This window comes from Fusarium sambucinum, chromosome II (assembly GCF_050947815.1).
Source record: "Fusarium sambucinum isolate potato_lamoka chromosome II, whole genome shotgun sequence".
Classification (NCBI taxonomy): domain Eukaryota; kingdom Fungi; phylum Ascomycota; class Sordariomycetes; order Hypocreales; family Nectriaceae; genus Fusarium; species Fusarium sambucinum.
The window spans coordinates 6,946,965-6,973,961 of record NC_139293.1 but is presented as its reverse complement, the minus strand read 5'-3'; the positions used below and the strand labels follow the sequence as shown (position 1 = coordinate 6,973,961).

The window sequence follows — 26,997 nt, the reverse complement described above, 5'->3', positions numbered from 1 at the left end:
AGAAAAGGGAAACCTGAGACGGGGAGATTGACGATCCTTATGAACCTTGTTTAGCTCTTGTGGATGGTTTTCTTGTTTTTGTTTCTGGAGCTTTTTTTCTTAGCGTCTACTACGGACGGTAGTTTCTAGCTAAGAGCTAGGGGTGATGTGATGGACTGATGCTTGCTTGCTCGCTCGGGAGACGGCCTGTCGGTGTGGAGTATGTCTCTGTCTTGGTCAAATTGTACGACGACGACAAAGATATTTCGTCTCCCTTTGGCTAAGAGAGACACCGAGTTTCTGGTAGAAAATGGGTAACAATGAGTTTTCAAGAGGATAGGAAGGAGAGAGAACAAGCGTAGTAATCCTAGAAACAACTTGTATTACGGCTTGGGTTCTTGCTTATGAACCCAAGCGACTCAACTTGGCTCTCATTCACAACGTAAATTCACATTCATTCATCCATGGAGGGTGTTACGTAGGCACGGCACATATATTGCACATGCATGGCAGCCCCAGGGTACCACTGTCTGTGGCTGCCCTTCCCTGGCCTCCATGGTATTCGGGCATTCAATCGCCCAGATCCCAGGGCATCTTGATCCCGGATTTTCCATCCATCCATTACAGTCCAGTGACCCCCAAGTGGAGATTGGATGCCCAAGTTACAGCGGATGACGCTCTCTCGGCCCTCTACCATCTTCCAACGGGTCTAGCTTACAATCCAATCTCTCTCCCAAGCGGTCGCTAAAGAGATAGAGATAGACCAAGAAAAGTTCCGAGTGCACAGCAGCTCGGCTATGACGACACTTGGCAGTAATGGAGAAAATGAAAGTTACCTAAGCACCAAAGCACCAATAACATCTTACCCAATGGGGAAAGGCTGCAGCAACCATCTGCCCTCCGTTGGGGTTTAGCACACGTCTCCTCTGATGTCATGAGACACAAAAATGAATGATGCGACAGCGATCCTCGTGAAAAGGAAGTGATTGTCGATGATGAATGGGGCGACAACACTACGGTCAGCCAAGACTCGCCAACCACGGGTCTCCTCAGTCTTTAGCAATGGGTTTGTAAGTGCACAATGCTACGTTGTTTCGTGATGTGATGTGTTGTTGAGACAGGGTCTTTGCCGCCGACTTGCTCTTGACGGAACTTTCCAAGTAACTTCCGTTGCTTGTTACAGGGTCATCGCTTATTTGGTGGGCATTTTTCGCATTTCAGCTCTCGGTTCTCTCGATCTGTGTCTTGGATTTGAATTAGTTTCAGCTGTCATCGTGTACTTGTTATGCCATCATGCAGTGAGTGGTAGTGAGCTAGCTGGTGTTACATACTTACCATCACTTGACAGCTGTTGTGCATGAGGAATTTTGCAAGCTTTTACAACAACACTGCTGAGCCACTCGTGAAACTGTAACGCTTGTAGCACAACAACAAAAAAATCGTTTTATTATCGAAACACCATCAATTTATCGGGATTACTAAGAGCCGCAATGCACAAAACATTCACATTCACATGCGCCAGAGACGGTTGAGTCCATGACTGTCAATTGACTCTCGGGCTGCCTCCGTTAATCTTCGGCCCTGATTGACCGACGTCACCGTCAGCCGTCTCTCTTTGGCCCCACGGGATCGTCCAGGAGCAGAAACTCACTTTTGCTAACAACCATTGTCTTTTGTTGGTCGTGACGCATAGGATAGGTTGTCCCTCCTGACTATCACCACCCACGCTTGCTTGGATCCCATCGACCAACCAACTGATCGTCATTTCTAAAGTGCTCGTGCTTCCACCTCGTTCCAGGCTTGTCCGGTTGCCTGGACGCCAGGATAAAGAATGCCGCCCAGTATGCGGCTCAAGGCCGTTCCGTCTTCCGGCATTATATCCACCCTGTTCCGCTCCGGGGCCGGGCTAACGTCCGGTCGATGGTCATCTACACGTGCTGTTGGCCAACCTTCTCTCAAGCTCCTTACTCATCAACATCTCACGGGATCAGGATCTGATACTTTTGTCTCTTATGACATTGCCCACGTTGCTCAGGAGGACCTACGCTCTCGGTTTCTCCAATGGAAGGGTTTGGCCGATGAAGAGCAAAGGGGCCGAGTACCTCGTCCTCATCTTGTTTCTTTTGAGCCTACACCAACTCTTACCCTTGGACGTCGTCAACCGCCTCTAACTCCGGCTCAGACGTCCCGTTTTCAGGCGCCCCTTTCTGTTACTCTCCCTAGCCGGCGTAGCCCCGTCCCTGAGCGGACCTTTACTCCTGATGTTAGGCAAACCAGTCGTGGCGGTTTAACGACATACCACGGCCCGGGGCAACTTGTGCTCTGGCCTGTGTTAGACATGCATTCACCATTGTTTGCCCATTACTCGGTTATGTCCTATGCGAGTCATCTCGAGGCTACCACACGTCGCCTTCTTGCCGATATATTCGGGTTGAAAACTTACACAACACGGGATGAACCTGGAGTTTGGGTCTACACCTCTGCTGGTCAGCCGGAGCGCAAGATAGCGGCTATGGGGGTCCATCATCGGCGACACGTCACAGCACTTGGTATCGCCGTGAATATAGATATTCCCGTGGAAGGGCCTGAGGATGTAAATCCTTGGGCCCGTTTCGTTCCATGTGGCCTTGAAGGCAAGCTCGTGACATCCGTGGCCGCCGAGTTGAGAGGGAGTGGTGATATGTCACGATTGAGTGATTGGGATATGGCATCTCTAGCAGCCAGATGGGCGAAGATTTTTGACGAGGGATTAGTGAATGACACGAAGAGGGATGTTTACGGCGAAGCCAGCACTGAGCTTCGTCGTGCTGCCATATAGAAAATATGCCTTTGAGAAGACAACAGAACAGGTAACTGTTAAAATGCCGATATTCACAGCTTGGACTTGCTGAAAGAGGCAAAAGAACTTGACTGATAATAGCATAAGCGATGAAACAAGCATATCAGCTATCATGGCTTGGACAGGTAGTTAGCCTGGCCACCATGAACGTGGGTGTCGAGTTGTTGTTGTAATATTCAATCTTAGGTCGTTTCCACCCTGCATTCAACAATCACAAAATGGCCTCGTCGGCTCGGTGTAGTACGTTGAGAGAATAACACATCAAATGATATCTATTAGAAAAAATAGAGGAAACCCCGTAAGAAGAGCTCCCCATGCTGGCCAACCGCCTATTTGATCATGATTTATTTGCTTCTATTTAATAACATAATAATATTTGAATTCCGATTTGGTAACCACTGAAAGTTAAGGGTTTTATTTCTTCGACCACCAGGTTTGCAGATGAGTTGCTTACTGTCTAAATAATTGTACGCAAGATCTCATAGCTCAACATGATTTCGAAAGCATAAAAACATCGTTTCTCTTAGTCTGCAGTACATTGGGAGTCTTGGCCGTATTCCACCACATACATACCAATGACCAAAAATGATTCAACATTGTCGTAGGGTAGGTCGCTCCGAACGGTCAAATGATGGGACTTGAGACCTAATGACACCACTGATTATCCCTGCAATCGCTTAGAAAGCATTATCGTCTCGGCCTGATCCGATAAATATCGTTGACGACTAGACGTCTAGAACACCGCATGTGCGACCAATCAAAGCTAAATATTCGATCAACAGCAAACAATCCGGGGACCAGCGATCGGCCATTCTTTTTTATTAAATTTCTCGATTGTGATTCTATGCCGTTTCATGCCGCCAACGACCTACACCTCTTCACAAAATGTTTTGCTTCGGTCCCTCCGGATTTCGTTCTTGTAATGTACCTAGTTTTTTGCATGCCTACCTATCTATCCGTACAGAGGTGCTTAATATACCCATTAATAACCCTATGCAAACAGGGTTTTGACAAAACAGCGAAGCTCAACTTTGTGACTCGGATACTGACCCACCCGCCCGCCGGAAACTTCGATGCGACTACGCCCACTTCGGCATCAAGCAATTATATTTCACTCGTCTTTTGATATATTAGCTTGGTCCTGTCACTCTCTTGATCTTCTTTCCTTAGAGTCAACTTGTGATCGGTCGTGTTTACGCCTCGCAATGGATGCTCTCGTGGCCTTTGAGTTGGAAAAGCTGGACGATGGCGTGCCATTCCGCGCCCGGCCACAACATGTTCACCACACTTGGGCGCGCACATTTTCGTCCCTCCCAGAACTATTTATTCAGCCTGAATCTCTGGCAGAAGTCGAAAAGGTTGTGAATTTGGCAAGGAAATGTCGCCGGCGTCTAGTGACGACTGGATGTGGCCACTCGCCTTCCAATATCACTTGCACATCCAGCTGGCTTATCAATCTGGACAACTTCAACAAGATTCTCTCAGTGAACAGAGAGACCGGTGTCGTTGCTATGGAAGGAGGAATAAGGCTATATGCTCTTTGCGGAGAGCTTGAGAAACACGGACTCACGATGCCCAACCTTGGGAGCATCAACGAGCAGTCCATCAGCGGCGCTATCTCCACAGGTACCCATGGTAGCAGTTTGCGTCACGGCCTCATGTCCGAGAACATTATCTCTCTCAAGTTGACACTGGCCAATGGAAAAACTGTCTCATGTTCTAAAGATAAGAAGACAGACCTTTTCAGGGCCGCTCTCCTTTCTCTTGGTGCTGTTGGTATCATCACAGAAGTCACTTTTCAAGCAGTTCCGTCTTTCACTCTGAAGTGGCAGCAAAGCGTGGACACAGACTACAAGATGTTCAAGTCTTGGAATGGTGATCTTTGGACACAGAGTGAATTTGTTAGGGTTTGGTGGTTTCCCTACACAAGACGTGCGGTCGTCTGGAACGCCGAAAAGACCGACGAGGAGCTCCGTGACCCCCCTCAAAGTGGCTACGATGGCTCAATCGGTTACTATGTATACCACAACCTACTGTATGTCGCACAGCACGTTCCACGAATTTTACCCTGGGTTGAGTGGTTTGTCTTTGGGATGCAGTACGGCTTCCGCAATGGCACTACCTCATCAGCTGTTCAACCCAGTGGCAAGGCTCTACTCATGAACTGCCTATATTCTCAGTTTGTCAACGAGTGGGCCATTCCCCTTCGCAAGGGACCCGAGGCTCTAAGGCGTCTCAGCTCATGGATCAACCACTTGACACCCAACGACCCTGACTACGTTCCTCACAACATCCCCTTCTCTGCCGATGGACTCTACGTACACGCACCTGTCGAGGTCCGTGTAAGCGACACTACACTCACATCCAACGTACGACCGTACCTTGACATCACTGTTGATGATGGACCGACCCTGTACCTCAACGCAACACTCTACCGGCCCTATCTGATGGATCCCCCGTGCCACGAGCGATACTACGAGGGATTTGAGTGGCTGATGAAGGATCTTGGAGGTCGACCTCACTGGGCTAAAAACTTCGAAACGTCACGGGCCGATATTGAAGCATTTTACGGCAAAAATCTGGAAGCCTTCCGAGCAGTGCGCAGTGATGCTGATCCCCAGGGTATGTTTGTTGGACCTTGGCACCGGGAGAGAATCATGGAAGAGGGCGAAGGCCTTGAACTCGAAGAGGTCGAGATTCGACGAGAGAAGAACAACAGTGGAGGCTTGACAACATTTGGAGTTATTTGATGGCATTGTCAATCACGTAAAATGTCACAGAATAAATAGATAACCACTTGCCACATGGCCAATGCCAATAATCTTGAATTCAGGATGTTGATACGATCTGAAGTTCTGCATGATGAACAAAGCATGTCGAATCCACATCCTTGACGAAATAATGAATTATTAAAATTATAAATCAATCGCTTGTATTCGTTACATGTGAGCGTAGAGGTGTAAGAAATGGCAAGTTAATGAGTTCCTAGAATTGGCGCAACTCACACCAGTCAATGGTGAAGCTGTGCCATGCTTTGTCTTAGATCTGTCGGTAGCCTGACTTTTCGTCGATATGTCGGTAACGCTCACGCTCCTTGCGGTCCTTGAGTAGACAGGCAATGCATAGAACAAAGATGGCGTCGATGCCTTAGGAGAAAGTCAGACATTGTCTTCGAGACCAGAAGTAGTATGTATAGGAACTTACCAACAAGACCAAAGAGGACAGTAAAGATACCATCGATATGCAGATTAGCAAAACTGGAGATGGACGTGGCACATCCACGTAGCAGAGCTGAACTAGCAGGGCTGGTACATGTCGAGTCCATGACAAAGGCGGGCGATGTGCTGTTGTTGTAACCGCAGCATTGAAACTGTGAATCGTGAGTCAGTACACAGTATTATGTGGCTTTCTGGTGAGACGACGTACAGAGTTCTGGATTAGGCTCTGCACTTCCGGCTCCTGGTCAATGTAGATGTCGAAAAACTGCTCTTTCATCCTCAACGTCATGACCCAGAGAAATACAGCCACACACATGGTGAATATCGAGCACACCGTTACCATATATCCCGAAACCTTGAGAAAACTGCGAGCGGGCATGACAAGTCCCGGCAAGGTTGCGGCGAAAGTGACGAGAATGAATATGGCATTGACGATACCCGCGGTCAAAGGGAACCTCTGATACAACAGATTCCGCGTGACAGTCTCTCCATCGCCTGTCATGTCGTTCATTTGGCTCTTTACGACCAGCGAGAAAACCAGCTCCATCACACCCGATGCTAGAAAGAGAATATCGGCGCAGACCGTCGTGAGAAAGATTTTGTCGACCATGTTGACGATGCCGTGTTCGGTATGCGATAATTACGAGTAAATGAAATCGGTAGCGAAGAATCGATAAGTTTTTTTTTTTTTTTTTTTTTTTTTTTTTTTAGTTTTTTCAGTGTTGTATTGAAAGCCCTCCAAATCGTATTACTGGGAGATGCTGTTTCTAGACGGCCAGCGTCCGGGATATTGAGATCTCGTCGAGAGATGGAAATGAATGAATGAAGGGAGCGGCCCCAAGAGATCAACCCTTGAGAAATGCTCAACGAATATGTTCAAAGAAAGAGAGGACTGGTTAACGCCGAAGCGAGCACGGAAAGAAGATCCGGCCGAAGAGAAAGTCGTATAGTATTAAAGAGAGTTGAAGATCAAAAGATGACGAATAACCACTATGAGAAAGCTAAACCAAACAAGAGAAACAGGCCACCCTTTTGCCAAAGAGTCACGAAGAAAGAGCAAACCGAGACCGTACCATGAAACTGGACGTCAACTCAAACGTCTCGGAAAACAGCTGATAACGGACAAATTCTCTACCAATTGACGTTTCAGGAGGTGGTGTTTGAGTGGCCAAAGGCAACGGTCCCCTTGTGCTGTGGCCCCTTGTTGGGGCGGTGTCCAATCAGAGACTCGAGATGCGTGGTTGAATACCCTTTTCGGGACACTGGCCGTTGGAGCCAAGAAACTTGAGACTCGGCAACAGGTGGCGAGCGTGGCTCAAGTTCATGGCAGAACCACTTGAAAGGAGTATAATTGCAAGAAAACTCGTGGCAGCAGACGCTCAAGTTATAATTCTCGGATGATTTATGGCGTGACTTTGTTTCTTTTCACAAGATCTGCGACGTCTCGAATCACTGACACGTTTCGACGCTGCCCTAGCCCAGGTCGTAGGAGAACTCTACACATCCATCTCTACGGATATAACGGTCAATCAGTCATTTCGGTAGTTGGAGAGAGGCTCAACTCCCTGAGGCTAGGGGATTTGAGGAAAGGTTCACTGAGGGATGCCTTCACTGTTGCAATGTGCGGGTGCAAACCCTAGCTTGCCGCTAGATCAGACGAGCTTAATTCTGTTAAACATGGAGATAGAGAGCCAACCCCTTGAGGGATGGTGTTGTCATGCTAGTTGATTGACAATGAGCCACATATCATTTTGATATAGAATTGATATAAAACCATACCACCGCCATGCATCCATTGACTGCTGCTATGATTATTGCAGCGTATGCCTTCCCGAGGGCTCGCTTCATTATGCACTTTCCCTCCATGCAAACAGCATGTCCACTTACTAATACCCCTCTCTACAACGCAGCAAGATCCGATAACCTGCTTCATCTTCGATTACGTGCAGAAGACATGTCATGAGAGCACTCTCACTTTTACTTGCCCTGTGGCTTCAACGTTAGAGCTAATCAGGCGATCCCTTACGTTACTACTGGGCGGCATCGAGTTTTAGCAATGGAGGGTATCTAGGATGCTATGCTGTCATAGATCCTCTAGATGTGAGCAATCGAACGATCTCACGCTTTGAATCGGTCGTGTAGTGAGTGACTGTAGGGTGAGGATCAAGGCATTCCTAAAGAAGAAAAAAAGAGGGGATCGTGCCAAATGATACCTGATGCTGTCATGCTGCACGTGAGAATGTAGGCATAGTAAGGGAGTCAAACAGATTCTGAAAGGAGGGAGTGAACTATCACTTTCCTTTGATAAATTCTGCTTTGTGACTATGGGCGCTTAGGCCTCCTCGTAATCCCCACATCGGAGGACTATGCAACTAACGATGCTGTCTTGATAAATAATAGCTCCCTAAGATAATACCCCGATAGGCACCCTAGAATATTAGGCTCAGTAAAATCAGCAGCGAGCTTTCCGGCAAATGAGATCGATACATTACCTGCCTCTATTTTGGCATGATTTAACTCTAAAGTCAACGCGAATCTATTCAACTCATTGTTCGATTCATGTTCACGATTGATATGGTGCAATCGTGTTCAAGATACGTATATTGTCGACACGAGAAACACAAACTCCACGCTGACACTGTGCCATTCTTGGTGAGCTTCCTATTTCAGCTAAGCGTGGTTTTCCAGGATGGAGGGGCCGTTCAGAACCTTCGCTCAGTAGCCAGCAAGCTAGCTTTGACCTGGGCTAATTGCTACCTACCATTCACTCGCCGTTGTCGTTTGCATGGATGGCTGGGTAGCTCCGAGGCATGAGCTTCCCCGCCTGTCGTACTGTATCTCGAGACCGTGCGCCTGAGTCGCCGGAGACTCAGCCTGCAGGGCTCGCTGAAAGTCCCATCTCGGACATTGGGTTCATGGCTATTCGAGAGTTGCTTTGCTGCACCTTTCCCACTGCGGAATGAAGCCTTGCTTTCTTCCATATGCGTCTCCAGCCTTAAATGCGAGGTTGGACTCGACATTGTCTGACATGTGAGATACTGGGATGAGCTCGAAGAACGAATAATCAACATTTGTTTGTACAGTACTGTTGCCATCTTGCCGAAACCGAGCTCAACGCGACTCGACTCGAGTTACAGCATCTCATTATGTCAAGCACGGTTCCGGCCTAAAAGTCGCCCCTTATCACGGAACAAACAAACCCTGAAGCCGTTCCCGCCACCCTCCGACGGAGCCGAGGACTTCGTCCACCAATCCCCAGGCCATTACTGTGGTGTTTTCAGGATTTCCCCCTTCGTGATCAACAAGTAATAACGAACCGTTAATTTGTTTGGCACAATTACTCCACAATCTCTGTACCCTCCTTCAACCAAGCCCTTGATCAGAATAATGGGATGGATGACATGAATGCTTCTGGGTGTCCTCAACCTCTTGCTAGACTCGGCCCCACCATCCTGACGGTAGTTTCGTGCGCATTAGCTATTCCAGCAAGATTGGTATTGAAAATTGAGATTTAAAGACCGTTTTCGAGGCTTCCCGCCAATCACGTCTTTTAAACTGTGAGGCATATTTGCAGATGGGGTTGAGTACTCCGTAAGGACTATGCTAATGGTCTCGATCAGTTGCACTGCGACTCTGCAAGTATCCCTGGCAGCCAGGGGTTCAGAGCCGAGGAATTAGGGCCGTCCATCCTGAGATCCCCATCTGCCTCATCAATATGCGATACACACTCAGACACCCTTATAGCTCGTCTTTGCCTCTTAAGCTCATTGACTTATACCAATAGGGAAGATCCCCTCAAGAGAGATTGTGTAGTTAAGATAGGATAAATATTGTCGATTCTTTACGACATCTGCTATTTCGAGTTCTTGGTGAAGCACGTATGCCATTTGAGCGTTCTCATCATGATCAATTAATCCCAGTACTGATTAGATAGCCCCACCTACTAAAGTGGATGATGCGACAGGTCGAGGCCTTTGCAGACGCACGCGCTACAGGGGAGGAGTAGCACCATGTGTCCATCAAAGTCCAACAATTCGTGCTCTTCGTGTTCAGTTTGGTCCCCAGGATTGTGAAGACGGGGACACTGTGCGACAGATCTGCACTAGTCGAAATTTGATTGCAAACGGGAGGTTGGCGGCTGAATAGGAAACAAACATCAAGGCTTGTCCTTGATGTTTTCGTATTTCCAGCATCGGGCATTCTGGGTAAGGAGCTTCAGGAATACTACCTCCCGACGAACAAGACCCTTTCATAATTACATAGCCTGCGTGAGTACAAAGTGCGAAAGCCTTCCGCGCTTGCAGCTGTTCTATGGTTCGTCACGCGGGAGCATGCGTGCGGCGCAGAATGGCCCACCGCGTTCAACGGCTTGGGATATCCTGGATAAGGCCGAGGCCTTTTCCTCTGAAATCAATGTCAACGCGTGAGGTCAACAGGATCTTTCCGCGAAGCGTAGAGGTACGTGCATCGGCACTCTTTGCGGTAGGGCAACACTGTGTCACTCGCTTGAAAGATGGATGACCGGAGAGGATTGCTCCTAGTGACAGTGGAGTGCTCTATTGCCTGATGGGCCGACTCGCGGACCTCTGTCTCCACAGCAAGACAGAACTCTGTCCACTATGTACGTTGTTGAGTTGAGGGTTTGTGGCAAGATTGCAGTTGAGACTCCAGTGAAGGTCGAAATGCCATCCCGGAAAGGCAAGTCAATAATTAATGTCCTTGCACAAGCTGTAACGGTCGTCGTTCCCACGCTCCGCTTGAGCAGGACACTTTGGGCAACGGTTGAGAAGCCGAAACGAGACACTACCAGGTACAAGTTGTGCTGTATGTCATCACTGACGTCCCACCCTGTTGTTTTATTGTCATCGACCTGAGATTCTTCTGCCTGGCACGGAGGTTGGCCGGTGCGAATTTGGTCAAGATGACGGATGGACAGCCAAAATTCGTTGACCAAGCAAGATCGAAACGGAAGAACCCTGCTGATAACAGCGGTTTGCAAATGGCTCCATTCGATCAGTGATGAATGCGTCGATTGACGAAATCAACAGCATCAACGAGGATTTCTGCCAGGGCATGACGATCTTTCCATTGTCCACAGGATAGTCCGTGTGCAGGACGGCTACAACATCACTATCCTCGTTTCATCGTCGGATCGTGATGACGTTGGTGATCACGGTTGCTCTCCCCAGATTCGACGGGCGGCTATGAACCAATTGTTGATTCTCAATTTGAACGAAAAGGGCAAATGCGCGCAAGCGAAAAAAAGGCAAAGACAAGGAGTCTCAAACAGCGATAGCTCATCTAGACTACCCACTGGATACTTCGTTGTTTACATCGACTTGTTCCAATGACACGGTATCATCAACTTTCGGTCAAAATGATGCACAGGTGACAAACATATCAGCCATTGTATGACAGACATGTTTATTCGGCAACCTCATTCCAACAATCCAGGTCTCCCAGGAAAACACTTGCGTTCGCCGACGGCTCCAGGTGGAAGAGCCCATGCAAATTCTCACACATGCTCTCACCAATATTCACCATACGCGTGCCACAGTCCACTTATGCAATCCCAGTCGCACCAGCAATGGCGCGCTGCACGTAGCAACCCACCAGACGATTCAATCGTGACTCCCTAACTCAGCAACGAACATGCTAATTTGAAGTCTGTGGTTGGTCAAGGCTGGACCTCACATCCCTTCCATCTCGCTCTCATCTTGTACCCATTCCACTCGTGGAGACTGCACGCCGTCCCGCTGCAGCACCCAGGAAGCTTGCTACCTGCTGAGACGTTGCAGAGCCCTCGTAATTCAGCAAAGCATAACAAGTCTTGCCCCCAGCATCCTGGACAGTAGTGATGCACTGTCGGGTATATGTTGCTAAACACTGGAATACCTTGCTGCTTTATCTGTATCTGTAATTTATCATCCCCTGCCCACACGTCGCTAGTACAAACTCACACAGTGAACGAAATGAAGGCCCATCTGCTCAGATTCCCCCGCTCCATGTTCCTACCCCCATCGGCTTGAACCCTGGCAGCTGCTGGGACTTTTAGCCTGGCTAGACTCTTGTCGCTGTAAGCTTTCAAACCCGCCCCACACCCTGTCATCTCCGCTTCCGGCCAAGCGCCTCGACAGTTGCATGCGGTGTCCAGCGGTTGCATTTAGCTCTGCCAATCAACGTTGGGGAACCTTTTGCTTAAGGTAAATTCCCTCGTCTTCGTCTGCATACAGCAATCTCTCCCCTGTCATTCTGCTCCTGCCCCCCTGCACTCTCACATTGACCCTTAGAACACGCGCACTTGCACTTGCCTCGCCTGGCCTCGCTTCTTTCCCGTCCGCGCCACCCACGTTCTCCACAGCCCGCACTCAGAAAAAGGAAAGGCCCCCCCCGACCTGAACCCAGACACACCCAGACCAGACTCGAAGCAGCAAACAAGCAAGAGCAATACCCAACCAGGTTTCTGCGACAATAAACGCAGAGCACCGCAGCTCCCTCCATTTTCTCTCCGCTCCCACTCCAGATACAGTATAGATCCATCGGCACCACGCTCAAAGCAGTATCTCCACCACTCTTTTTTTGTTCTATCTGTCGCGGTTGTTCGTGGTAATACAAACAAGAGCTCTTCCTTTTTTGAGATAATTCAATCCAAGCCCATTTGAGACGATTATCAACTCTCAGACGCCATGGCCGACATCACAGATCAGCACGACCAGACCTCTCCCACCGAGCTCGATGAGCAGAATGTTGGCAATGGCAACGCCACAGAGTCTCGCGGTATCAAGCGCCAGCGTCCTTCAGCTGGCGACGACGACGACGACGATGATGAGAAGGGCAGCCGTGAGCGTCGCAAGATTGAGATCAAGTTCATCAGCGACAAGTCTCGCCGGCATATCACATTCTCCAAGCGTAAGGCTGGAATCATGAAGAAGGTATGTTTGCACTTTGATGTTCTCCAAACCCAATAAAGAGGAAGCTTGCTGCAACGACCGAGGCATCGTAAATCGCGATATAATGCGCATCAAGCCCACCACGCGCAATTGCCGACGTGATTTCAGCACGAAAAATCTGCGCGGAACAGATTATGACATCCCAGATCCTCTGTCGCGTCCAAACCGGGCTCTGCAAGCTTCCGCGTCAACTCAGTTATGCCAGTCGCAGACCATTATTCAATGCACATGTCACTAACATTGCTTACTCCATAGGCTTACGAGCTTTCTGTTCTTACAGGCACTCAGGTGCTACTTCTTGTCGTATCCGAAACCGGTCTCGTCTATACCTTTACCACGCCTAAGCTTCAGCCTCTTGTGACCAAGTCTGAAGGCAAGAACTTGATTCAGGTACGTGACGGTTGTTTTGCTATTCGTGTCGCGTTTTGCGATCCAGAAACCCCAGGTGTGCTGTGCAATATATATTGACTCTTATTAGGCATGCCTTAATGCACCCGAGCCCACCCCAGGCAACGAGAACGGTGTTGATGGCGGCGACCAAGTCGAGTCTCCCGAAGAGCCCCCTAACCAACACCTTCCTCCTCAGGGCAACCGGCCTGGTATGCCCCAGAACCCTCACATGCCGCCCAACAATTATATGCCCAACATGCCCATGGATCCCCAGCAAGCTTTGGCTTACCAAAGCTACGTGCAACGAAATCAAGCTTACGGCTCCGGCATACCTCCTCAGCCAGGTATGCCCGCCAACAGCCATCACCAGTCGTAATGACGCCCGACTCCAAAGATGGGTCTTTGGCCACTGATACCCGGCGCTCAATGCTTTTTCGAGACATTGCCTCTCGACCTTGCACGCCCCTCCTGGACATGAGAATTGTCCTGTGAGGACCTGGTGAAAAGGCGTTGGTTGGTGTTGATTTGCCACCTGCATTTTCTCTTTGATTTTTCTTTTATCTCCAGTTTACATGGCTTCTAAGCCATAGCGAAGTCTGACGAGACCCTTCACTGGATTATAATAATAGCATCTGGTAGCGGTGTACTTGTGGGCTATAGTGCTTGTTCTTGGTGGCCCAGATAGCTCCGCGCTTCAGGCTTGAAACCACTGGCATACAGCCTATGTTGGTGAATCCTGTCGCGGCTCGCCTTACATATCATTGTTTCTTGCGGCCAATGATTTTGTGGCAGCGGACATATCGCCGTAGGGCGTTCACACGTGGTTCAGGCGTGTTTGAGCATACACATGTTGTCACTGAAGAGTATAAGGGGCGCGATTTTGGCTTGTGAATTACTGCAGAGTGTTTGGGATGGCACTGAAATGGATGGGATGAAGGCATGAACATTATGGAATGGGAACCTTATGCAGATTTGACGTCTATCATGGGCCAAAAAGAGACAAAAGGATGCTTCTACACGAGAGGTTTCGATACCCAAATGCTCTAATCGTTTGACTGTTGCGTAGTGAACGCGCTGAGTTCTTGAGAGTAACATCAATGATGCTTTGTAAATCTTGAAAGCGATCATAGGTGTAAATCAGGAGCTGGCGTGGCGTGACGGATGCTATAACATTGTTCATGGAGTTCTTAGCTGACAACGGACGCGGCTGTTCCACTTGTACAATACCCTAAGTTTTTAAGCAACCAATATGTAAGTTGGGTCACTTTAATTGACTTTGCTTGGCTGCCAGATAAGGAAAGTTTTTAAACTACAAATCGGTACTACCGATGACAATTGCCATGTTCTTTTAACACTTCAGGGTCCTCTTTTGCGACTAGAACAGAAAGAAGGAAAGTTCATGTTGTGAATGTGTATCGTGATGGATCTCTTACCGCATTAGGTGACTTGGTCGTTCATGATTGGGAGGTTACGTGGAGGGGAAAATCATCTGTGCCTGGCCGGGCTTTACTGTTTTTGTCATAATTTATTTTCTTATTCCTCCTACACGTAATTTGTACGTGGATGGATCGAGACGAGATGACGTCTGGTTAGAGAAAATTGAGCACATCACCTACGACAGAAGGGGTTTGGGGTCGGCCTTTTCCTTCTTCGGAGGTGAGGTGGGGATGAGGATCAGGTGGGCTTAGTTGGGATGAGAATGGGGCAATGAACGTGATTATAATTCTGGACAATTGTTAAGCTCAAAGGTTGTTAGCTAATGGTAGGACATGTCAATGCTGATGTGGCCCGGTAGTAGATTCGCGGTGAAGTTTTGGGTTTATTCTTGCTTCTAAGCCACACCCTCGCCGATCAAAACGGCGGCTACAACGGGAAAACTTGACGATCCTTCAAGAACCCCGGACAACTCCGCTGATCAGTATTACTCAAAGAACGATCAACTGGTACGTTTTCAGAGACTATCCAAAGCTGTCTATTCGCCGTTATTTCCCTAATATATGTGGTCCGCTGTGCATGCTGACAACGTCAAGTGTATGTAGTAGAAGGAACTTGACACTTGACCAAGCAACCGATCTCATAGAGAAAGCTGTCAATGCTCAGAAGTGAATCGCGTTTGAATATGGACCTGAAGTCCTTTCATTCACTTTACTGTGTGTATCCTTATTGTGTCTTTATTGATGGTGGAGTCTGTCGTTGAGGAGAGCTCACCACTATTGTCTTGATGATGTGAAATAGGGAAGGAAAAGAGTGTAAGATGTTCAAATTTCCTAGATGGTAGTGGTTTCGTATTTTGAACTCCCATTTGGATCTGCCAATATGTACAATCTTGACACTTTGCTGAAGCCTCAGCCTGGATATCAACCTCCCTTTAGGACTGGGCCATGGTGCTACCACAACCAGGACACGCAAAGTACGGTTTAAAGGGGGGATTATTTCAATTGTCTACTACTATACGACATCTTGCCCCTTCATAGACAGCCTAAAAGCGTCGAGAATCATGGCTGCTCCACATTGTCTTTATACCCTCGTACTGCCAGCACTGTCACTTGCACATTTTGTATGGGCCGTTTTCGCCATGAGAGCTACTCGTTACCTACCTCTAACGTAGCGAAAAAAAACAAAAAACAAAATATGGACTTGATCAGTTCGAGGAATTAGAATAAGTCTCTCAGCCATTGCTAGACTTTGCTCACATTTGTGCTTCGTTCCGACATCAGAGGACATAGGAGACAATAGACTCGACAAAACAGAAGAGGATCCCTTTGGCTCACGCAACACGCACATAAAGACTTGCTTATAGATGAAGAAAACCAGAAGGGGTGACATATGTTTAATGTGTCCTGTTGTCGATATCGAATTGCTTTTCTATTTGGGAAGCTTTACAATGCGCTGCGATAAGCCCGCCGGCTACGGAGTACTAAGCTGTACATTAGAATTGATAGGCAATAGTTACTAATCCTGTCGGAAACATACTAGGTAGGTATTGATAAGGGACAGAATTAGAATGGTAGGCAGGTACCTACCTAGGTTAGGCACCTTAGTACGGATACCTTTATCTATGCTGCACACTGATTGATAAGGAAGGTATATCTTATGCTGATAATATCGCTAATACCACTTTGGCATAGCCTGGACATTTGCGCAGGTGAGCAGGTTTGAGAAGGTTTTCATGTTAGACCCCGCCAGGTACCGGTACTTGAGACAGACACCTCGAACCTCATTAGAAGGATCGAATTAGTACGCAAAGACATCGACAAGGAAATCATGGTGATAGTGAATAATCAACGACCTAGACCCATCAAATACACTCTATTAGGTGTAGACGCGCTATTGTGAACGTATGACCTGGATCATTCCATGTATAATAGCAACCAAAACCCCAGACGCCAAATAAACATCGCTCGTAATTCCATATTTCGAGTTCCAGTAATTGCGTGGAATAGCTGATGTGAGTATATTTAATGCTCAACTCCTGATGTGTATCGACCGACTGCTAGACTGCCGGCAAAGACACCAGCCAGCACCGAAAGAAAGTAACCGACGTTCATTGTCATAACAGCCAACATACTGCGAAATAGAATTAGCATTGAAGTCAAAAAAGGAATATGTAAATCAGACAGGGATATATAGACGTACAGTAGGTACCCAATGCCGACAATCACAGTATCGAGACATGCGCGAATAGGGTCAACGCTGAACCGCCATGGTCTTGTCGCAGCTCTCTTCCTCTCAACAACGACAACCGTTTCCTCAACTCCGTTCTCCGTGAGGGTCATGCGGCGTGCATCCGGGCTAGAGGCTATCTGCTCCGATAGCGGAATTTTGCCATTGACAGCGACGTAGCGGCGTGCAGCTTCGCGGTCAAGCCAGCGGGCTTCTTGGATGGCTTTCAAAGCAACAAGTACTCGTGCAACAATCGCAAGGACGGCGAGAAAGATGCATGTTCCTGCATAGGCGCCGGTGTTGTTTGGTGTCCAGGAACTTGCGTAGAGAGGTGTGCGGGTTTCGGTTTGGAAGACCATTGTCATCATGTTACTCAAACTGTGAGAGTCGGAGTGCGACGAGGAGCCGGACGAGTCGCCGCCCATGTCCATACCGGGCATATCGCCGTGTCTTGGGAAGTTCATATTGGTGGTAATACTGTTGATATGGATTATGTTCGGTACGGGCGCGCGTATTATACGAACAGATGGGCAACTGGATTCGTTGTTTGCCAGGTACAGGAGCGTCGATGTAGGTGCATCAAGTCGCTGAGCTTGGGGTAATTGTTCGACTTTTGCAATGTATTGTAGTGTTGGTGTACCAGAGATCCAGAAGAGGAAGTGAAAAGAGGACAGAGAATATTGGAGGAGTTGCACAGAGTGGAAAGTACTAATGAAGAACAGAGGAAACCGGCACATTCAAATACGAAGCTGGATAAATAATGCAACGTTTTTGTATTTAAGGGCCGCCGGGAAAAGCAATTTAAGGCAGTAGGTATGTTTTGAGAGAGTTTCCTGCTCAAACGGACTCATCTCCTCCGTCTGGGGTTATCCGTGCAGAAGTACCAGTACATACCCCATGTACCATTTAAACACCAGACAGATAGATCGATGTTCGACATACTCATATTCGAATAAAATACATCATAAAACAATAAGGCGAATTTACCATCTTGACATCTTTGGTATGTTTGCATTCGAGTGAATTATCAGCAGAACATGCCACCAAAAAGTCAGAACCCAGCCCGCATTCCAGTGACAAAGTGACGGCATATGCCTAATGGGAATGCCTTCACTCACGATTCCTGGCACAAACGAACCGTCCAGAAGCCGATCAGTTTCATCGACGTCCCATTGAGACGCAAATACTTAGAAGGCTAATATATGCTTATTTTCGTGGTCTGATCAAAAAACAATTTGTACAACGGATTGGATATTAACTCGGAAGCTGAAATCCGTGACGATCCTGTAACTACCCATGAAACCTCGATCAAACTGGCAGCTCAAGATTCCGATACTTCCATATATCTACAGGACTTCTAAAGGTACAGTGACATACGATACTCAGACTGCTAAATACCTGCTTTCAACGGAACAAATGGGGAATAGCTCCGACGCCCATAATGAACAAGCGTTGATGTTCCATGTTGCCCGGTACACAGAACATGGAATTATCACTTATACATTCACAGATACTAACGAGGGTATCCTACTGCATAGGGATTACTATAAGAACTTCATGTTAGCTGCCGCTCGCTGCTCGCCAAAATCGCGGAGTATCGATATACAAGTTCAATCGGAACTCAACATTTTCCTCCACAACATTAGAAATAGTCAGAGGTGGCATAAGACTCAAGATCTATCAATATGTTCCATAAGGTTGTTCCTGGCTTATAGAGCATCAAGGTACACATCGAAACAGACAGCAAAACTACCTAGGCAAGAAGGCAATACCCGTCAGGTTTATGGTAAAGTTGTAGTATAACCCACAGGATACTTGCCTTTAACTTCCATATGCATCTATATAGAGCACGAATAGAAGTATTTATATTCATACCAAGGTTTATGGATACTTTCGACGTAGTCCGAGATGAAACTTGTCTTCACCTCATATACCTTCTCATCCTAGGAACATGTATCCAACTGTACGATTAATGTACACTCTTGCAATGAATTAGTGATAAGTTACAATATCATCACGCAATCTCCAATAAACAGTATAATTATTCCTCAATATTGTGATATTCGGCCTCATGGCATAATTTGGTGGCGGTCGCACAGATGCATGTACTTGCCGATACTCAGGTCGACAGCTGAACTGTCCCTATGAAGCAAGGTAGGCAGCACAAATACTCTTCAACAACACCATCAATTTCAATATTTTCACGGTGGCCCCATAGCATGCTGACTGGAAGATCTACACCCCCCTTGGATGCCTCTTCCCGTGGACTCGACCGTTGTGTTACACAGCTATTCGTCGTTATTGCTCAGCTCCTGCAATACACAGGAGCGGCACATTTGTTTCCCTGAAGAGCGAGCACAGCGTACGGGCAATAAATTCTCGGCAGACTGCATGGGCTTTGTGATCTGTTCTGGCGTCTGAACTTGATATAGAATTTGGCGGGAGGCTGCAGACGGCAGCGCTCGGAATGGACCGGGAATTTGGATCGGTTGCGGACGACACGGCGATAGCTGTCGGGTCTTCCGAAGATAATACAGGCAAATCAGATAGCAATTATACCAGAACAATGGAGAGAAGTTCCGGAGTTAAAGGTAGAGACTTTACCAAGAGTAGTAGAAACACGGTAAGAATAAGGCTGAGCTAAGTCGTGCACCTCAAGTAGCATCGAAATAGAAGCCGCTCTATTGACCTCACGAACTTGGTTTTAAAAGGTACAGCAAATACAGTCAATACAATGCTCTCAGCCGTCATAAGCATATCCGTCGCTGCGAAATGGACCAGCTACAAGCGAGTTACTCTCATCACATATGCAGATTGTCACATATATTTGGGGAGAACAGCAGCTGATGGATAAACCAATCGGAAATACATGAGGGGCATAAAAGGGGGGTTGTACTCACCTCATTGCAAAATTATCGAGATAGCATAGAGTACGCGGATCGGCGACGAAGAAGCGCCTGCCGAGAACCTGCGAGGTTCAACTCGAGAATATCTGCTGTCTAGTCAGCAAGGATACGGAGGTGAAGATGTGGCCATTCACTATGTGGTCCAAGCGAAAAGAATTTCTTGCGTGTGTTAAATTCCGTCTGCGTGCGGGTCGACTGAGGCACACCCATGGCCTGACCTCCTCCTCAACTCAGACATGTGGACGAGAGGGCTCCTAGGGAGTGGATGGGCTGAAGAAGGCCAAGGCAAGTAAACGGCGGTCTATAATAATCATGAGGAATGAGATGAATCCAAGGTACAGTTCAGTGCCATGTTTTGCTGAGACGATGCAATCTCAACAGTGCGACGCAGAGAGTTGGACTCGAGTCCAGATTTCATTCAGGGGTCAATGTAAAACTATAGGCCGATAAATTGGATCTCCATTCTTGACAGAAGGACCTTAACATCTTTTGACCCTCCATTTTGTTGGCTATCGTGCTGAGTGAGCATGTCACTGAAGGCGAAGCTGGTGGTTTCTGTCTCTCTAGGCCCATGTCCGGGTCTTGGATGAACATCATGGCTAGACTCTGTTCTTGGGCATCTAGAACCTTTTCTGCAGTGCGGGTGTTGTTATTCTGGTATGGACGCTGCTGAAGGTCTTGTAGGTACAGTAGCATACAGCATGAATAGATGAATGGATAAAGTCGAAATCCTACACTGAACTTTCAGCCTTGATGCCAGACCAGATCCGTGGCTGGCTGTCTAGAGCCACATCGTCTCATTCTTCGATCTCAGCGGTAAGATCACGCCCTGATTCACAAGCCGAACTCAGGTTCGGCCCTTAGCTACATTTCGTTTCGCCTTCTAGAGAAGAGGCAATGAGATGAGGGGAAGCCACCTAGTACGTGACCTGTCGGATGTGTAGTCTGTACTGTACCTCCACGCTTCCACAAAACCACTCCCGCTGGCGAACGCCTCTTTTACTCACCCTTGCAACTTGTCGACTGGGCTTTCGCCTCCCACATACTTTAATTCCCTTTCTTTGCACGCCGTTCCAGGCTCTAGTTCGGTTCAGTTCCAGGACTTGCGTGACCACCCTCTTCAGCTTCACACTTGTGCACTTCCCCGTATACTCAAACGCCGCAGCATGAACTCTTACCGTAGATGGACCTGGCGAGAATCACTAGGAGATCAGGGAACTGATCGGATTTGGAAAAGGGCAATAATGGTGATACGCACTCACTCTCTTGATGTCGATACTTTGGTGGCAAGCTGTCACCTAGTCCTGGCATTGAAGCTGCCCAAGTACCTACCTTAACCCAGTCCAGAAGCCACACGCCCCGTGGGCTGCAGTTAAAAGATGCTTGATACTGCGCCTGTCCCGGCCAGCGGGTTTGACGTTTCTGCCCTCATCTGACGCCCCAAACCTAGCGAAGCCTACCTAGCACTAAGCCATGTAGTGCCCTTCTATTCTTTACAGAGTACATCAAAGAATAATTGAAAGGAAGGTGGTTCAATGACATGACGGTAATGAGAGCTTGGGGGGTGAAGGGATTCCCAGCTCATTGAGCCTTGTACGGGGCATTTGGACAGGAAAGGAACGACCATAACCCCGTAATACCAGTCCAAAACATGGGTTATTTTCTTCTTCTTTGCTCTCACCTCCATGCCATTTTCCATGTATGTTCGTGTTTATTCTTCATTTTCTATGGCCAGCCTCACTGCTCTAAGTATCACTACAGCATGATCAACGTCCGATTGATTCCGTTGCAATCTCTTCAATAAAACTGCACATTAAGACAAATGCTCCTGCTTTGGCTTCGGCATCAGTTTGCACAATTCCCTCTGGAGCAGCCACTGAATGGGCGCAATTGGGAGAGCACCTCGCTTCGCTCATCCCCTTTCTGCTCAAGACAGTCAGACTCAGCCCCGAATCCGTTGAGGCCAGAAAGTCAAAGCACTAGTCTCAGCATTGGAAGACGCCAGGCTCCAGGGATTTGATCCCCAAAGGGACAAGGACACCATGGACAGGGAGGGCAGCCCCCCAAACGGAATAGTCTCGCCTTACCCATCAGCACATGCTGACTGAATGCGCCTTGAAGACAGGTAGTTCCAGTGCGGACGGACGGCAGGATGATGAGGTGCAATGCATTTGTTTCATGTCTTCGTACGAGTGGTGCGCTTTTGAAGTAAATTGGAAGAATAGCTCCGCAACATCTACATGCCTGATCCTGTTATTTTTCCTTTCTTTTTCGGTGCGAGAAATGAACACCGTATTCGTTACATATTGCTCGTAAATCATAGTGTTGGTCAGCTTTGAATGAGACTCAGTGACAATCCGTCACCAAGCTCTCTTCGGCCACCAACCACCTCGATAAACGAGATGAACTTTTGAGGCTGTAACTCAATTCAAATTCTTGACCATTATTGGTGTCAATACAAAGACATATCACCGTACAGTACGCGATATGGTACCCAATGTGTTTGCTGGATCCAGGCTCATTGGGAACTCTCGGTTATCTCCTTGCATTACCCAATCACTCGACACTCAGACTTTAAACTAGAGACGATTTCATGATGGTAGCTGTTCTCTTTGCGCTTGGGGATTGGCTAGAGGTAAACTTGATTTCGGCTACTGCACGTCTTTGATAGGCATAACAGTAGTCTTTTGTGGCTGGCTGGCCAAATTTCCATGCCAAACATTGCTCTAGAATCGCCATAGTACTCGGCCAAACTATTCCCACTCCGGACCCCATCTTCAATAGCATTACTTTCTTGCAAAGAGGGACCATGGCCAGAATCAGCCAGGCCGCCTTTGACAAGATTCTTGTGCGCTGTTGTGTCGGGGTTGTTGTACGGCTGTACAATAATACGTTTTGTGGGTTCTGGCAATAGCGGAAGAGACAATGGACTCATTAGAGAGAACGCATAGTATCGTTAGATTTCCAGCAAGTCTAAATCAATAGAATAGCTGTTGAACACACACATATCGTGAAGATGTCAGAATTACCTTGATTTTACAAATTCATACCTGCCATAGCTAACCGTTTCCCTTTCCGTTATACCCAACCAAACCCATGCTGTTCCTTAAACACCCATCGCTGAAAAACGACACAAAGACGGAATGCCGTCCTAGTTTTGGCCTGGTCCCTGAATTTCTAAAGCTTTCCTGTCCGCAAACCCCTCATGAGGCCTTAGCTCCAGCTCACGTTGGTTGCTTGATTCCTTGACGCCGTTCCAAAACATACCCGTCCTCCATAACACATGCAAAAAAGAAAAGACAGAACTCCTCATGGGTCGAACGCTCTGGTCTTGGCCAGTGGTATCGATTATTGCCTTGAATAGGCGCCGTTGTACGCAGTTTATGGCCAAAGTAAATCAAGGCCCTTTGTGGGCCATGGAACGTGGCGTAGTTGTCATCTCGCGATAGAGGCTTGGTGAACCAACAACTCTTTCTTTACTGTTCACGCTTGATGGGGCTGTCGTTTTCCTCTCCACTTCGATCTGTCCCATTGCTGTCTGCGTTGATGGCCTCATTGGCCTTGTTCTCACAACCCTTGACGAGTCGGTGCCTCTATATCAGAATTAGTAATTATTTCAGACAGAGTTGAGTTGTTAATCGGAGAAATCAACTCCGCAAGCATGATGTGTTTCTTACCTTCAAGGCATCCTTGCGAGAGAAGCTCTTGCTACAGAATGTACAAGGGAAGGGCTTCACAGCCAGATGAATTCGTTTGTGACGCTTCAGATCATGGTTCCGACTGAACGATTGAGTGCATTGATCACACTTGAAAGGGCGCTCTGATTGCGGAGGAGCCGCCCCGTGTCCGCTGTAAATCATAGGTCCATACGGAGGTACGCCCATTCCTGGAATCATCGACATTTGACTACCGGGCTGGTGGATGTTTGACATGATAGCTGACCCGCCCATGTTGTGAAGCGACTGGTAGGGAGGATAATGCCGGTAGGAGCCAGGAGGCGCCATGCCAGCTGATCCCATGCCTCTGGGAATAGGCCCATGACCTGGTGAGTGCTGAGTCGGCGAAGGTTGGGCATGGTAGGACGAAAAGCTTGGCTGCTGGGGTGTAGAGGAAGCTGTGTAGTAGTTCGACGTACTCGGGGGTCTTGAATGTGTATAAGAGTCCGCATGGGTCGATACGTTCGCAGGAGCGGGGGGTTGTGTAGAAACCGAGTTTTGTGAGGCGAGAATCGTATTCTGGGCATGATGGGGTGTTGACAATCCTGGCGAAGTGACCTGGCCGCCTCCCCCCGAGATGGGAGTTTGGAAAGGATGATGTACCTGATCGTAAGGAGGCGCTGGAAGGCCTTCAGCTCCAGTAGCTGGCGACTGTGAGCTTCGCGGATGGTTGTACTGATGTATTCCGGGGCCTTGGCTATACAAGGGCTGACCTCGAAGAGCGAAATGCTGCTGGCCGAGCACGGGCGGGGCCTGAGTCGCGGAACTAACGGTATAAGCAGAGTTGTTCGTCGCCGACCAGTTGCCTTGGAGACCGTTATACGAATAGATTCCACCTGGTGCTTGAGAACCCTGGGAACTTCCCGTGTTGACACTGGAAATACTAGGGCTCAGATCTTCACTGGCTCCTGGCGAAGGGGTCAGAATACTAGGCGAAGACGAAACGCGGCGATCAGGGAAGGAACCGTGATGGGAAGAATAAGACGTATGATAGGAATAGCCAACCGAGTCGGCATCCCGAGGGTTGTGAAACGAGTCTGACTGGTTGCCTGCAGGAAGAGGGTAGAGGGGTTGTCTGGCCATACTTGGTACATCAACATTCGGAGGCGGCAGAGAGAAAGCCGGCAGTGAATTTGCGGCAGGGCGCCGCGATGTGAAGCTTTCGGGATCCCCTGACATTATTCCCCGAGAGCTCTGAGTCTTACAGCTCTAAAGTCAATTTAGGGAGGCTTAGTCCGGTCGTTTTCCTCGCAGGTCCGGGGCTTGCTGGCGTTGAAAGGGGACTGCGACGTTTTCTGCAAGGCGTCCCTGATAATAAATAAAGTCAATGGCGAAAATGATTCTCGCTAGGGTTCGATGTCGCAACCCAGTCAACAGAAATAAAGTTTAGTTTTTTCTGGCGAAGCTCAAGCCCGGCTATGTTGTCGTGTGAGGGGGCGCTTCTCTGGAACTTTCAAAAAGATATCGTGGTCATGTACTATACAACTGCTAGGGGAGGGTTGTAACTCCTCGTTGATATCCAATAGTGTGTAGATGATACAGCAGTTTTGTGCAAGTGGAAGGGTAATCTAATGGATGGCGCCGACAAACGGTAAGACGGAAACAGGAGTATAACAGCGACGTCGATATGTGATAGAATGACTTGAAGCTGGGTTGGGTAGTTGAAAGGAAGAGAAGGGGAAAAGGGAAGAGCTGAAAAACGGAGGAGGATCGAGGTAGATGAATGAAGAGCTTCAGAGTAAGGCAGTCACGATATGTACATATGTAGGTAGAGTTTGGATCGGGATAATGGGGTCGACTGGGGTGGTCTTTCTTGGGGTGTCGTCAATGGGAAAGAGGTACTTACATACAGACCAGACTATCAATAAGGTTTCTTTGCACAGAGTGGCGTGTGCCTCCAACCCCGATACACGAAGCATTTTCTCGGCTCTACTACTTGCACCCCCAGTACGGGCAGGACCAGACGAAGAGAACGAGATGAAAATGAATGAGCGCAGAGACCAGTAACTACTGGTCGAGGTAAGGCCAACTCTGGGAAGCAAACCCAGCTAAAACGGAGTGAGACTAAAGCACTATCAGAGCTTTAGAGTACGTACTCTCCCCAACAGAGCTAGAGTAGGCCCCTCCCAACTGCTCTGAACAGCTTCTCGCCTTGGCATCCTTCTGCGTTAGCATCCTTGCTAGTTCCTCTCTTTAGACGGGATCTCTCAGGACAGGACACCAAGCACTAAAAACGACTAGCGTGGGAGGGCTGAAAGAGAATCATGGGCCCAGTTGGTTCCAAGACAGACTCCAAAGTCTCTGACGAAGCGGGAGGACTTGCCTACCTAGTGTAAAAAGTACGTCCATGGTACTCTGTACAAGGAGCCATACCGAACAAGAGTGCCATTTTTTACCGTACTAAAGTCTAAAATCCAAAAAGAAGGAGGCGGGATTGCTGAGATAACCAATGACAAGAACAGCAGTTAGATAACATCACGATTCTCGTACATTAATAGTTTCTATTAGCACAACATTAGTCCTAACCACAATCATCTCTAGACGAGAATGCCCACCACTTTACGTATTGGCAGCTGGAAGACTCACTGACAATGCAGGAGAGGAGACCTACCAACACTTGATCTAGGCAAGTCTAGTGCAGTATGAAAGGCCTAGGCATGTACAGGTGCAGGCCCTGGCACTGTACCACCACCACCAGTAGGCCGGAGCTGGAGCCGGAAAGAAGAACAGGGGTGGCACCTAGATTGACATGGGGAGAGGGGTGTGATGTGTCTGCATTCTGCAGGTGTGGATCAGGATGAGTTGGAGTGCGAGACATTCAATTGAAGACACAAACCACGTCTTTCAGAAGCAATTGTGCTTGGTAGTAAGGTTATACTCTGCTCAGCTGTGGAGAAAAGAGGCAACGGAGCTGCTGTACAAAATACTTGCCGAAGTACTTGCAAGTACTGTATCCGCTGAGGTAAGAGAAGAGGTAAGCTGAAAAGACAGATGTTCTCACCTGCTGCAATCGAAAACTGGGCGAGTACTGCCGAAAACTCTGCAAATATAGTTTATTCAGCTGCCCGGCAACAACCTCGATAGAAGCGCCATTCGCTGAAATTTCAGGTATGTGAGTTGGAGTTTTGCGATTACCTGACGGTCGCCTCGCTCATCAGCATCACAGATAACCATGGATCAGCTCCCAGCCTTCTCTTCGGTTGGATCTAGCTGGCTGGCTGTCTGGCCTTGTTGATCTTCGTCTACTGTGCTCTGGCACACGGGATCTCCATCCCCGTCCCTACTTTTCACTGCGTGGCTTGGGCCAGATCGGGAACCAGGGGTGGGAAAGCGGCT

At 48.2% G+C, this 26,997-nt stretch overlaps 6 protein-coding genes across 6 annotated transcripts; 3 read left to right on the top strand and 3 right to left on the bottom strand.

The window, feature by feature from the left end:
* Positions 1-1,810: 1,810 nt before the first annotated feature.
* Positions 1,811-2,797, top strand: FSST1_009233 (lipoyl(octanoyl) transferase LIP2; the record flags this gene model as incomplete). Its single annotated transcript, XM_083226190.1, has 1 exon — positions 1,811-2,797. The coding sequence occupies one exon, from the start codon at positions 1,811-1,813 to the stop codon at positions 2,795-2,797; it is 987 nt and encodes a 328-aa protein (XP_083085194.1).
* A 1,226-nt stretch (positions 2,798-4,023) lies between these two features.
* Positions 4,024-5,568, top strand: FSST1_009232 (D-arabinono-1,4-lactone oxidase-domain-containing protein; the record flags this gene model as incomplete). The annotated part of the gene is made up of 1 exon (XM_083226189.1): positions 4,024-5,568. The coding sequence occupies one exon, from the start codon at positions 4,024-4,026 to the stop codon at positions 5,566-5,568; it is 1,545 nt and encodes a 514-aa protein (XP_083085193.1).
* Positions 5,569-5,857: 289 nt separating this feature from the next.
* Positions 5,858-6,646, bottom strand: FSST1_009231 (uncharacterized protein; the record flags this gene model as incomplete). Its single annotated transcript, XM_083226188.1, has 3 exons — positions 5,858-5,964; positions 6,023-6,188; positions 6,245-6,646. The coding sequence occupies 3 exons, from the start codon at positions 6,644-6,646 to the stop codon at positions 5,858-5,860; spliced, it is 675 nt and encodes a 224-aa protein (XP_083085192.1).
* Positions 6,647-12,722: 6,076 nt separating this feature from the next.
* Positions 12,723-14,080, top strand: FSST1_009230 (transcription factor MCM1; the record flags this gene model as incomplete). Its single annotated transcript, XM_083226187.1, has 4 exons — positions 12,723-12,968; positions 13,242-13,376; positions 13,465-13,720; positions 14,037-14,080. 4 exons carry the CDS (start codon positions 12,723-12,725, stop codon positions 14,078-14,080), a joined length of 681 nt encoding a protein of 226 aa, XP_083085191.1.
* A 2,754-nt stretch (positions 14,081-16,834) lies between these two features.
* On the bottom strand, positions 16,835-17,503 carry FSST1_009229 (Ctr copper transporter family-domain-containing protein; the record flags this gene model as incomplete). The annotated part of the gene is made up of 2 exons (XM_083226186.1): positions 16,835-16,943; positions 17,013-17,503. 2 exons carry the CDS (start codon positions 17,501-17,503, stop codon positions 16,835-16,837), a joined length of 600 nt encoding a protein of 199 aa, XP_083085190.1.
* Positions 17,504-23,421: 5,918 nt separating this feature from the next.
* Positions 23,422-24,840, bottom strand: FSST1_009228 (C2H2-type zinc finger protein; the record flags this gene model as incomplete). The annotated part of the gene is made up of 2 exons (XM_083226184.1): positions 23,422-23,538; positions 23,623-24,840. 2 exons carry the CDS (start codon positions 24,838-24,840, stop codon positions 23,422-23,424), a joined length of 1,335 nt encoding a protein of 444 aa, XP_083085189.1.
* Between the last annotated feature and the right edge of the window lie 2,157 nt (positions 24,841-26,997).